General features: G+C 36.8%; 1 protein-coding gene across 2 annotated transcripts in view; it reads right to left on the bottom strand.

The window, feature by feature from the left end:
* The window catches only part of TRIM24 (tripartite motif containing 24), a 139,296-nt gene that overhangs the window by 43,155 nt on the left and 81,805 nt on the right, over positions 1-14,336 (bottom strand). For both annotated transcript variants that reach the window (XM_037159255.2, XM_037159253.2), the window contains exons 5-7: positions 11,103-11,219; positions 8,182-8,296; positions 4,872-5,018 (exon numbers count right to left, since the gene is read on the bottom strand). In XM_037159255.2, the coding sequence (XP_037015150.1) occupies positions 4,872-5,018; positions 8,182-8,296; positions 11,103-11,219 (379 nt within the window). The remainder of the gene's footprint in view (positions 1-4,871; positions 5,019-8,181; positions 8,297-11,102; positions 11,220-14,336) is intronic.

Here is a 14,336-nt window from a genome sequence, read left to right as displayed (position 1 = left end):
TCCAATCCAACTCACCTTAGGACTCTTTCTAGCCTTATTTCTATCTTTTTAGATACCACACTTTGCAATGTATAGTGCACACTTTTTGCCCAAATTTCTGATGGAAAAGTAAGGATGTGCAGTATACATGGGTAGTACTAATTCCATATCAGTATGTTTTGAATTCTTTCATTTATGCATATGTGTTAAAAGTGTATCTCTAGAAAGCAATAATGATATCCATGTGCAGACTAATAATACCCTGAAATACAATAATCAATTTTGTTTTCTATGATGGGCTGCCACTCACACACGCCCAACTGGGGACCTGGCCTGCAGCCCAGGCATGTGCCCTGACTGAGAATCAGACCAGTGACCTTTGGTTCTCAGGCGGGTGCTCAATCCACTGAGCCACACCAGCCAGGGAGAGAATCAGTTTTGTTTCTAAAAATAAATAAATAAATTACTTAATTAATTAAAGATTAAAATAATTTTTTCCCCTGAAAGTTTGGGCCCAAAATGTGGATGTGCATTATACACAGCAAGCACTGGGTAACACACAATCCCTAACTTTAGCAGTATAATCGAGTGAGATTCGTAGGAAAACACACATCTATTCTAACAGGAGATAGAAAGCAGTAATGGTATGACGCAGATATGCACATGAGCTTTGTAAAAACAGAAATGGAATAGAACCCAATTTTGGTCATTGAACGCTGCTGAGAGGAAAGGAAGAGGGAACTAAAGCAAACCTGGGAATCACACAAAAACAATGAGCATTACTTATTCAGAAGAAAGAGAAGGCATTCTATGGAAGGGCGCTAAGGGCCTGGGCAAGAGATCACCGTATGTCTGAAGATTAGAAGGAATTGGCACAAGACATTCAGGAAACATTAAGGTCTTTGAAGACCAATTAGATGGGGATAGAGAAATGAAATAAAAGAATGGTGGAATTCCTTTTTACTACTTAAGCCATAATAGTTTCCTAATCAATAGTATAAATATATTACTGTTAGTAAAAAATAATGACTGTGTTTATTCTCCTGTCAATATTTCTTATCTTCCTTTTAAGTAATATGAGGCTAACAAAATCCTAAGGAAATACTGTGAAAATGTTTTAAAATATATTTAAAACTGGACTTCTGAAAGGATTATACTATTCCACAGGGGTCTTTTACCAACCACTGTTCCTATAACTAAGAGATGAACTAAGAATTACGAACTAAGATAAAAATTTCAGGACAGCAAAGCATTTTTTAAGAATCCTCATCTAAGGATATGTTTATTGATATTAGAGAGGGTGGAGGGAGACAAAGGGAGGGAGGGAGAGAGGAGGAGGAGGAAAGAGAAAGAAAAGCACCATTGATTGGTTGTGTCCCATATGTGCTCCAACCAGGATCGACCTGCAACCTTTCAGTGTACTGGACAATGCTCTAATCAACTGAGGCACCCGGCCAGAGGCATTTTTAATTATTTTTGAGACATGTAAAAGCCATTATTTCAATGGATAACCTGAGAAACATGGCTATATTTATAAAGCATAAAAACTCTAAAGAACAGAGTTGTATAATATAGTGATTTTCAAAATTTCTGAGACTGGAAATCCTTCTAAATGTGTAAAAGTAACATCTGAAGGATAACCTAGATAAACATACCTGTATTTACAAAGCATAAGAACTCTGAAGAGCAGATTATATAATATAGCAATTTTTTAATTTCTTGAGATTAAAAATCCTTCAATGTTTAAAAATAATCATAAGCATGAACTCTGCATGTATTGCAGGCAATTTACATCCTCTTCTAAAGACGTATTAAGACTAAATGGAGTTCCATGGGTTTTTAAAAATTAGAAAACACACAATTTAGTCAATCAGGAATCTGACAATATTGGTTCTTGATGATTCTCTGTGCCTATCTTCTTCTACAAATAGCATAGAGGACAATCTCCTATTTCGAAGTATCTTTGTACAGATGAATTAATCCTATCTATTATTTTCTCCTTATTATAATTAAAAATTTACAGAGTAAAATTAGAGAAACAAAATTTTATACTGATAAAAAGATTGACTGGATATCTTTATCTGTGCTTTGATTCTAAATGACAGCTTAGCTGGGTAGAGTAATCTTGGTTATAGGTCCTTGTTTTTCATCAGTTTGAATATTCCTTGCCAATACCTCCAAGCCTGCAAAGTTTCTTTTGAGAAATCAACTGACAGTCTTATGGGAACTCCTTTGCAAGTAACTCTCTCTGCCTTCCCCTTGCAGCTTTTAAGATTCTCTTTAACCTTCTCTTTTAACCTTAATCTCTTTAACCTAAGATTCTCTTTAGGGAAGTTTGTCACTTTTTTTCAAATAGGTTTCCAAGTTCTTGCTCTCTCTTTTCCCTTCTGTAACCTTATGATGTGAATGTTGAAACACTTTAGGTTGTCCCAGACACTCTTCACATACTATCTTCATTCTTTGGGATTCTGTTTTCTTCTTGCTATTCTGATTGTTCTTTTTTGCTTCCTTATGTTTCAAATCACTGATTTGATTCTTGGCTTCATCTACTTTATTGTTGATTCCCTGAAAATTGCTCTTTAATTAACGTATCCTTTGTTTCGGACTGGATCTTTTTTATGTTGTTGAGGTTCTCACTAAGTTCCTTGATTATCCTTATAGCCAGAGTTTTGAACTTTGCACTTGATAGACTGCTTTTCTCCACTTTGTTTTTTCTTTATTTTCTGGAGTTTTGATCTGTTCTTTCATTTAGTCCATGTTTCTTTGTCTCCTCATTTTGGTGGCCTCCCTGTTTTGTTTCTATGTATTAGGTAGAGTTGCTATGTCTCACAGGATTGGTAGAGAGGCCTAATAGAGCAGGTGTCTTGTAGGGTCCAGTGGCACAGCCTCCTGTTACCCAAGCTGGGTACTAGAGGTGCACCCACTGTGTGGGCTGTGTACACCCACCTGTTGTAGTTGAGGCTTGATTACTTTGGCACATCTGTAAAAGGGTGCAGCCAGGGGGACCCCAAAAGAAGGATTTGTAATGGGGTCTAGAACTCAAGGTGTCCAGGAAATATTAGAAAGATATATGATGTCCTCACCCCACCCCGCCCCAGGGGTGAGTTGGGGGAAGGGACACATGCAGCAGGGCCATTGAGAGTTGTTTTGCATAGCAGCAGTTTTATAGATAACCTCTAGAATGGTCACTTAACAAATTTATAACCTTTAACTGGTTTCACAGATATGTTAAATAGCTGTGGCCATGCTTTGAGCCAGGGAGAAGGGAGTGAGTTCCACCCAAGATGTAACTAAGAGGTGACTCCCCCTGGTTACAGAGCCCACATGAGACCTTGGAGATGACTGGCTCCAAGCCACAGGGCCACGGCATACTTACCATGGCAGCCCAGAAAAGCTGGGAAATATGAGTGCTGGGAAGTGTAGCCGACTGTGGGAGGAGTCGGAAACGGGGCTGCAAAGGAATATTAGTGCTGGGATTTAAACCCAGGCACAGCAGCCATGACAAGAACCACCACTCAGCTTTAGCAGAGAATCACCACGTGGCTTTGGCAGGGGAGAATCACGCGGCTTTGGGTCTCCCTTTGCCACACAGCTCAGGAAGCTAGAAAGCAAGATGTAGCAGTGATGCAGAGCTCTCTCTTAGCAGTTCGAAAGAATGCAGGAGAGACGCTGCAGAAGGAAAGGGGTGAAAGGACTCTTACTGGTGGGCCACGAGAAGGTGCCATGTGGTTTTGGTGTAAGAACTGGAGGTCATGGCGACACAGTGATGGTGCCGGGAACTGAGGGAGGCCTACCAGTTGACCATCGCTTACTGGGAAGGACCGGGGGCTGCCTGATCCACGGACTTCTTTTTCTTTTCCTGAGATAAGCTACCCCAGGCAGGGCAAAGGAGGGAAGGGAGGACTGTGTGTGTTTGTGGGTGTTTTAAGGGACTTTGGGATTTTGATGAAGACATTAAGTCATTACTCTTAAGTCTGTATAACTTGAATAAATCATTCCTTTCCTTTTCACCAATCTCTAACATGGACAGCTACTGCCTCTGCCCCCTTCACTTCAACCTGCTTGGCCCTGAGCAGATGACCAGTTAGTCAATGATGGGTAAGATTCCTCAAAGGAGGGATAACCTAAGACAGGCATGATCATGTGGAGGCCCTCGGGGAAGGTCTTGGGGGCTATAGAAAAAGGGGGTGATGGACCCTTACCCCTTGGCTTTGACAGCCTAAGTCCTCATTCTGTCTGCAAGAAGTATCCTAATTTCTTGGCTGCCTTACTTCCCCTGCCTGACTTAAGCCTGAAACAATGCCAGAGGTAGGTGCAGCCCTGTGCTGGAAAGGGTGGGTTCCCCCAGTGATCAGGCCTAAGAAAGAATATATAAAATCCTGTGAAACCTGCTTTGCTAATACCCTCAATTTAAATAAGGTTCCAAGCATGAAATGAGTTTGTTTCCCCAAAGTTTTATGGCCCTTTAGCTATCTATGACTCAAAATAAGCCTTCAGAGTTCTTTGAATGTTATCTTGTTTGATCATTACTGCCTGACAATGACTGCTGAGCTTTACGTATACAGCCTGTAATCCTATGCAAATAAACCCAGTAAAAGTCCATTGAGGAACAGGCTCCTGGCCCTTGTCTTTGAGAGATCGGCCACCTTTCCTCCCCAAGCAGATCATGTCTTGGTAGACTTATTCTCACCGTAGCTGCAAGGAAGGGGAATATGGGGAGGGGCCGAGGGAGGGGCAGCGCATGCTCAGCTATGGGTGGAGCACCCCCACAATAGGTAATAGGCATTTAAACATAAAGAGAAATGATTTCTGTATTTTAAGGATTCTAGTAACTCCACTATTTCTCTTTGTATTTTGATGGCATATTAAATGTCATATTTGGTCTATCTTACCAGTCGTTTGCTATAAAGTAAGGCTGTACTGCTGCCACTGGAAACTGCCCATTTAGAAAAATGCATGACATGTTCCAACTGTTTAGAAAGTCCAGCCACTTCCTGTTGTTGTTGCATAAGTTTCATGCGATGGTCTTTTGCAAGGCTCTGAAAAGAAAATTTCCAAATTAATTCTGCCTAACACATACCTTAATGGTCATTTTTCAGATTATCAAATTAGAATAAGCACCACTTCTAAAAAATTGAAAATACTCGTAATGCTTTCCCCCCTTAGTATAAAAAATCAGTTTTACTGCAGCGAAACGCTGTGACCCAAAATACTACCTAGAACCACTGCTGCCTCCACAGCCTCCACGCCCTGCCCTCAGTTTGGCTTTATATATTTGGCTTTCTGAGATTTAGGTTAGTGTTCATGTATCTCCTGATGTCCAAAAGGAGCAAAAACTGTAGATTAGCTATAATACAGTACATGCCTGTTAAATTCAATACCCAAAATGAAACAGATGTACCCCCAACCCACACAATCTAGTCAAGGTACCAGATCACATGGTTTACTCAAGGACATGCTTTCACCTTTCAGGCATTCTAGTCCTGATTGCAACCAGTCTGTGTCTAGTCATGCCATACAGCAGACAACATGTTTGATTTGCAAGTGGTAAAAAAGATATTTTTGTCTAGAATTACATGAAAGCACCAATGCACTCTCAGAAAAACTACATAAAAGCACATTTACCTTTCTCTAAGGGAAGTACACAAGGAAGAACACAGGTTAGTAAAGAGTGAGGAGCACTGAAGGTGGGTTATTTTAAAGGTCTCTATACAAAAATCGCCTTTACCTGGCAAGGAAAGGGGAAGAGAATAGGGCTTTCCATTGGTTTCAGGGGGGAAAAAAGTTTAAAAGTAAAACTGCTACATGCCAATATGGACTTATGATCTCAATAAAAAAATGAATCTAGATCCTAGCCATAGTCAGTTTCGAATGTGGAAAATAGACATTTAAGGGAATGAAAGGAAAGACTGCAGCGATGGCCAGTGGCTTTCCCATGTCTAGTTTAAAGTTCAGACACAACTTACTAAGCTATTTCTGACCTCCTTAAGAACTGTTTGGACACATTCTGGAAAGAATAGAAATTCTGTCTAGAACCTAACTTTTGAAACCTAACTTTTAATTAGGTTGCAAATTGAGAATCAAAAGGTCTGGTTTCTTGGTCTTCCATCACAACACCTATTTGGGCTGCTTTCTCTTCTTGAGTCCTAGATAAAACTGACTGCATTTATTTACCTTAAAGGAGGATTCTGAGAACCAGGAGAATGGGTAGGAAGACTACAGCCATATTTAAAAGGTGTTATGAAAACTGTAAGCAAAATAAGTTGATTAAAAATAATACTGATGACCAAGTTCATCATCCATAGAGATTGGAGCTTTGGTCAAAGCTCCATCTTTTGTTTATTATCTTTTTTTTTTTAAATCTGCAAATGATTCAGATTTACAGTGAAGTTTGTAAACAACCACAAACAGTACTAACCTCTGAGAAAGTAATTTGAAGTCATTACCTGATTTTTAGCAGAGCTTTGAAAATTCTTAAAATTGTTTAAAGCCTTCTAATTAAAAAAATCACAGAATCTTGAAAAAAAAAAAAGTTACTATAAATGGGGTCTGATTCTTGCTAGCCAGAATACTTCTTCACTAAATACTTGTTTCTAAAAGAATACAGAATTATTTTAATCTTTGTTTTTGGTATGGTTGATAAACCATGAAGTGGCCATACATTTGCAGGAGGGTCAGAACCTTCTGACGAAGAACTTATAATTTTGTCAACTATAATGGTGTTTAACTAAATTATTTCTAGGAGTCTGTTAAAAATATTCAAATACTACAGTTCTTTTACTCTTTTCTCATTCTTTTTATTGATTGAGTTTTTGAGAGAGGAAAAAAGGAGGGAGAGAGAGAGAGAAACATCAACTTGTTGTTCCACTAATTGATGCAATCATTGGTTGATTCTTGCATTTGCTCTGATTGGATACTGAACCTGCAAACTTGGCATATCAGGACAATGCTCTAACCAACTGAGCCAACTCAGCTAGGCTAGGGCTCTTTTCTCATTCTAAATTGCTTCTTTACTGTGAATTCCTTCAGCATCACTATACTAAAAGAATTCTAAAGTATGATGCAATTAATATGTTAATATGTCATGTAGAAGTCATAACCTCAATATATCTGAAGTCAAACACTGACTTTGGACCTTGACTTTCAGGTATGTAAAACAGCTGATGAAAGTAGTAATATTTTTCTTATTTGCAGTGAGAAACTATCCAAAATGCTCTAAGCATTTCTCCCTAAGTATTGGCTTTAACAATTAAGACTCTAAAATATTAAGGGCAGGCGGTACCTCCTTTTACCTACTACCTCATAAGGTTAAATGTATATAATTGAAAACTATATGAAGCTACCTTAGTGTAACGGTATCTTTCTAGAACTTTTTTCAACTTTGCCCCTCCCCTTTGGTGATGCAAAATTGTCACTTCAAAGAATCTCTAAAGTGATTCATCTCATCAGCATGGACAGAGCTCCTCCTGCAAGCAAGGCACCGTGTTTGACTATGAGTGAACAGTAAGAACAGAGACATGCCTAGAGGGGAAATCTCCCTGCTTGCTAGACGGGACACTGCCAGATTCATGTACTGCTTAATAAATAGATCTTCAAATGTACTCAGCTGAGTTTTTGGTCATTAACACTTCACACAAAGATTTCTGATAATTCAGTTATCTACATTTACCTTATGGGGTATGTCAAAAGCTCAAAAAAAAAAAAAAGCTTAAATTCTCTTACTCAGAATTACTGTATTTGGAAACCTCCTGAAAAAGAGTAAAAAAATTACAATCTATAAAACACCATCATAAGATCTGGTTTAAAAAAATTGTTACTGGATATACCAGAACAAATGTCTTTTCCATCCTTTACATAAATAGCCCAACCTCATGGATGCTATTAAATGTTTGTTTTTTGCTAGACAGCACCCATTCCTATGTGCCCTCAGTTAAACTGTGTTAATGTAGCTTTGGTCTAATTTTTCAGGCTATAGTACTATAAAGACCAACATTCAAGAAAAAGCATTCCTACTATTTTTATAAAGTCATAAATCATCAGCTTGACAATGTAGAGCCTGGCAAGGGAAAACATGAGAATGGAGAAAAAATATTATTAAATCATAAAACAATTATATGCAAGAGGCTGAGATTTCAAATTTACAAATGCATGTGAAATTATATTAAATCACTACAACTGACTGTCCCATTAACAGTAACTTACCTCAAGCTGATGCAGTAGAGCTTTTCCTTTTTTATTTATTTCTACCATCAGAGTAAATATAGCAACTTTAATATCCTGTTCCACCTGCTTTTGATTTTGATTTACTTCAATTATCCTGAAAATTAAACGAAAGGGGGGCAAGATCTAAGGCAGAAAATTTGTTTTACAATATTTAAAATTGATTTTTTAAGGTCTATATAAGACAACACTTAAAAGCTCAGCTATTTCTAAGGATCCTTCTGAGTAAATTGACTTTCTTGAAGACAACAGAAATACAATTCTTCTGAAAGATATAGCCACTTAATTCAATCTTAAAGTCAAAGTGGGTAAAATTGTAAGAGAAACACATTTTAAGAAAATATGGTTTGGAAAGATTAATGTGACACCCAGGAAAATCAATACTCAGCCTAAAAGGAAAGACAAAAAAAAAGATTAATAAACAAGATAAAGAAAACAATGACTCTGAAAGAGTTCTATTGTATTTACTTAAACTAAGAAGAGGGTACACGTGTCACTCTTATTTAGTCATCTGAACTGCTACACTGTCCATTGTACCCAAACAGAAGCAAAAAGACAACAGTAGTTTGTTACTTTCAATAACACATTTGTCTTTAAGCAGCCAAACTACTTTATGTTTAATCAACCAACAACTATGTTTTTTCCTTTGATTAGAAATAATGGAAATGCTGTTTTCATAGAGATTGAGATGGACAGAAAGAAAATATGCAGCATCACAGCAGAATATATTAGAAGCAGGAAAGAATTGGGGCACCCACCGAATATTATGAGGTAAATAAAAAGCTTCTTTTCTTTCATTCACTTCTCCCATTGTCACCCTCAAAACTTAAGACCAAAGGGGCAGAGATTTTATTTTCCGCTGTAAATTTCTTCAAGATAATTATTTGACATCAATACTGGCTATAGGGTTAAAGAAACTAATTTCAACCCTCATGGCAGTAGAATAGAATGAAAAAAGAACCGCCAGTGCCATGTTTTGCACACTTGTGTACAAACGAGTTACTCATCAAGTCAGTCCAGTAAGTTTAACCCTTCTATAATCAGGTAGGCTATAAAGATGTAAGAAATTGACAACTGATCCAAAGATTCTTTCATTTTTATCCTCATTTGAAAAACCCAAATCCTTCCACAAAATAGTGCACTACTTTGTAAAAACAGCTTAAACCACTAACAAAGAAGTAAAAACATAAATTTGAAGCATTCTCAGTATCTGATTTTACAACTTACTATTAAAAAAGCCACAGTCATGAAGCAAGTGGAGTACTGGCAAAAAAGAAAAACACAATGGAACAGAATTGAGTCCAGAAATATCCTCACACATATACGGTCAGCTGATGTTCTATGAAGGGGCCAAGGCAACTCGACAGCAACAAATGGTGTGGAAACAGATGGACATCCACATGTTAATAAAAAAAGTGAAATCTGGCCCAGAGCTCATACTATATACATTGTGAACAAGTAAGAAAAAAGTCAAAAGGGCGAATTTCATCAAGGGTAAATCTTTCACATAAAATTAACAATTTTACAATTGCTACCATTTGCCACTAGATGATAGAAATGACTGTAATTACCTCTCCTTTTTCTATAAATATTCATTACAAGTTTTCAATTACTCAGTTACAAAAATTTCTACACCCACCAATTACTCTATTTAGGAAAGTACAGTATTATGATTAAAACACGGTAAGGAAAATAGCTTTTGGTTAACTATACTTGTTACGTGAAAGAGAAAGGTAAAATGAAATTAGGGTTGACAAGGAAGAATAACAACTAAAAGATCCACACTAAAACTGTTATTACCACAATATATAAAAATGAACAGATATACTACTAATAATGTGGCATCAAGAAAAAGTTAAGAATCTTTTTTGTTCAGTCAGGTAAACCAAAGAATTCCTTGGAAAAATTCCCCAATGCCCAACCCTAGTCATGTTCCAAAAGTATAAGAATAACAGTGTATGATCACTCCCACGAAAGATAAACCACAAAAGGCTTACACGTTTCCCTGAGAACAACACTCAAATCCCCCGTGAAGTCTCTCTCATTCAGGCTCTTTCTACTAAGCATTTCTTGATTTATTTAGTCAGAGGAGTGCTATTTCTGTATGCAAAATAAAAGGAAGGGGACATGGAATTTCATAGGTGTTGTACAGCTGCAAAATGTCGGTGTGCGCCCTAAATGTGATAGAGGAGGGGGAGCCAGACTAACTCCCTCTCCCTCGCGGAGGCCAGTGTTTGCTCGCCCGATCACGCTGGACTGTGAGACATGAGCCTTGGACAGCTGATGGTATCTTCCTTTGGAAGACAAGATATAATGGGTAGTGTGTAGAAACTGTTTAAAGTATTGTATATGACGAAGAATAAAAGGTGTGTGAAACAGTTTAATGATCCCTGTGTCCTGGTCCTAATATCTGCAATTCACTGCAGTTAAAGGATGACAGCCCAGAGCAGGCATCTCACAGATTAGCTACCTGTGAGAATTAGCTACCTTTAAGAATTCTATTTTAAGAATTAGAATTCTCAAAATGACATTTATGTATATAATCAGGTGTTAAAATATTTTACAACACTGGGAAAAGTCAATTTTATTTTAAAATCCTAATATTCATTTAAAATAAAAAAACACCAATAATGATGAATTATCAATACCTTAAATGAACTGCTATAAAATGCAGTTTATTATCATAATGATTTTAAAATTTCATGGCTAAAAAGATGCTTTCAAATCGAAACTTCCCAGAAACCTACAGTTTCTAGAACTGTGATCAAGTATTTGTTACCAGAGCCTTCTGCCAGCTTACTTAGATCTACTTTACCATGAGTTAAATAAAATGTCCTAAAAGTGAGTATACTTAACACATTATACCAAGCTGACCCGTTATAATACCATAAATGTATATTTACCTGTTCTGGATCTGATTTCCTGTGAATTTGATGTATTTTGTTTTTTCCATCAATTTGGTGATTAGTGTATCTATAATCACTTTCTGATTCTGAAAAGCTTCTTCTATAAATTGATATCTGAAAAAATAGTAAATCAATGATTTCACATAAACACATCTATGTAAAATGAGGAAAAGCTCCAAAGCAAAGAAAAAATAGAAAACTACTTACAATAATAAAAGTTATAAAGGATACAAACAGTCAGTTAAAATACCAAATACATCTTTATAGGGCAGGTTTTACCCTCCTCTCGGAACTATCCAGTAAGAAAGAGGGAGTTTCCACAGATATTATTCGAAAACACTCTTTGTATTATTTTGAAAATCTGGGAAAGGTACATATCCATCATCATGGTTTTAGAGGCTTACAGAGCTCACTTGGCAGACCTGCCAAGAAGTAATCACAGATATTTAAGCAGATTAACTATTTTGTAATTTCATAACTATGAAAGTTTGATGCTATAAACCTTTTAAAGATCACTTTTAAACAAGAGGCACTTTAAAATACTTAACTTAGAAGTGAGGATGATAACCTCTGACAAAAAGTGTAAGTTGACTCAAGAGTATCTCTAGAGAAGTAGATGATGATGTAGAAGATACACATGAAGAGTTTCACTTAAGTTTTTCATAAAATGTACAAAATACGGTATTTTACATTAAAAGTATAATTTAATTAAGGTATTATAAACAGGGCTGTTTGAGTCAGGGAAAAAGACACACAAATAATTCTATTCAATTTCCTATGTACATAATTATATTTGTGAACCACGGCCTTCTGAATTCCTTCTCAGGGAACAAGGTTTTCATCTTATACTTTTTTTCATTACTACATTGTTTGGGATCTTAGTACTATAATGTTAAATGAAATGGTCAAAATGGTTACCTTTATCTTCTTCCTAAACTCAAAGTAAAAACTTTCAAAGTTCCATTATAATGTTTATTAGTTCTTTTCATGATCTTTATCAAGTTTAGGAAATTTCCTTTTATTCCTAGTTAGCTAAGATTTTCATCACGGGTGGTATTTTTAATTTCACATTTCTTTTGCTTCTACTGAGATGGTTATATAATTTTTCCTTTATTCTTTAGATACATGAATTACATGAATCAAAATTATCCCCAAGATTTAGAACTTCACCACCCTCCTCTCCAGCAGTGAGTGGTGCTTCTCCATCCATGGATTGTCTGGGCAGAGTGTCAGCCAGTCTCCCTCAACTAGTCAGACTGTCTGCATTGCGCTGGTTTCAGATGCTGGGCAGCGCTTCTGTCAGCTACTCTGTCTCAGCATGGCTTGTGCAGGTCAAAGTGATGGCTGCCAGGGATGCCCAAACTGGAGGGTTGTTCAAATGATCACTGTTCCTTGGTTTGTGAACATGTTCACCTCTTCAATACCAGAGGGGCTGTTTATCCCTGGCTTCTTTAGGAAGAACTGAAGACGTTTTTTATCATCTGCTGTAGGTGTTCTGTGTACCATCTTTTTTCTATAAGCAGCTCCCTTGAAGTGGTCACATAGATTACCTGGCTTTCAGAAAAGCCTCTCTAAAAAACATTCTAAGAAACTATTCCCCACCAACATGCACTCTTGCCTGCAGTTTGGCAAGTTTCCCCTGGTTCATGAGTTTCTTTCATCTTGCAGAAGAGGAAATGGGGTGGAGTGGGGCACCAGGGCTGCCGCGCAGGGGATCTTGGGCAGAGCAGCTGAGAACAAGCACACATGCAGGGACACAAGATAGCAGCTAGAGGGCTTTTCTTCATGTATTTTACGGTTGTGGGGCATAAATTTAGAACTGCTATGTCTTTTAGATGAAGAAAACCATTTATCATTACAAAGTTCCCCTTTTATTTCAAGTAATGAGCTTTGCTACGCCAGCCTGCCTTCGGTTAGTGTTTGTATGGTGCATCTTTTCCCGTCATTCTTTTCACATATGTAGGTTTTAGATGTTTCTCCTATAAAAAGCAAATAGCAGACTTTCTATATTCTTTCTTATCTAGCCTGAAATCTTCTAATTTGGAACACTTTTTCCATTTACATTTATTATAATTATAAATACATTTATAAATATATCAACATATATAAGGTCCTTATTAAATCCTACCGGTTCTTTGTTGCTTTTTCTTTCTTTGACTTGCATTTAAACTGATTATTAATTATTCCATCCTCTCCTTTTACACTTTTACTATTCTCTCAGTGACTACTCTAGATATTAAAAAATGCAGATCTTGATCTATGGTCTAGTACTGATTTGCATTTTTACCCTCATCCTAAATTATGCAGAAGCCACCTAACATGTCTGCTGTCTGATATACAACACTCTATGTGCACCAGCAAGACATCTCTACTGCTGTGTAAGTCAACATTTAGATTTATTCATACTTATTTTAACTGCTCTCATTCTGCCATGCATCCATCACCTACCATTTTTCTTCTGCCCAAAGTATACATTGGAGTGAGGGTTTACCAGATATATATTCTCCCAGTTTATTTTGTCTGAAAATGTTTTTTTCTCATGAAAACCTTATCTGAGTGTGTTTGCTGGGTATACAAAATTTCAGTTTTGCTGTTACTTTCTTTTTGCTCTTTAAAAAATTACTTTTAAATTATATTATGGGCGGGTGATAGAGCTTCTTAAATATGGACTAGATGTCTTTCTTCAGTATTACAAAGTTCTAAGTCATTATATTCTATTAAATGTTGCTTCCCTCCCATTCTCTCCTCCTTAGAATCCAATTACTCCCTGTGTTACACCATGTCTGTCCCTCTTCTACTGTCCATTCTTCTGTTTATCACGCTTCAGTCTGGAAATTTTCTTAAATTCCTCCTTGTTCATTAACTTCCCTTTCCTGCTATGTCAAATCTGCTATTAAACTCTCTATTGAGTTAATTTCAGTTATTCTAATTTTTCAGTTCTCTACCCAGATTTTCCATTTCGTCTCTTATCTTCAATATAAGATGCAGCCCCGAAGGCATTTTCGTACTGTTTCTTGCTATCTACTAAATTTTATTCATATTGTATTATCTCTTAGCATACTCCGTTATCTTTAATTACGTACTGGCTGGACCATTTTGCAAAATTCTTTATTAACTAAGTTTGAGGCCTAGAATGATGTTTTCTTTCTCCAGGGAAGTTCTGTATTTGATCCTATCAGGTACCTTGGGGCACCAGAAATACATTTTTAATTTAATCCAACTTCGAATAGA

Source organism: Artibeus jamaicensis, unplaced genomic scaffold (genome assembly GCF_021234435.1).
Source record: "Artibeus jamaicensis isolate MK-2021 breed Jamaican fruit bat unplaced genomic scaffold, CSHL_Jam_final scaffold_2172, whole genome shotgun sequence".
Lineage (NCBI taxonomy): Eukaryota > Metazoa > Chordata > Mammalia > Chiroptera > Phyllostomidae > Artibeus > Artibeus jamaicensis.
The sequence above is the reverse complement of the archived record's forward strand: the minus strand, read 5'-3'. Positions and strand labels throughout refer to the sequence as shown.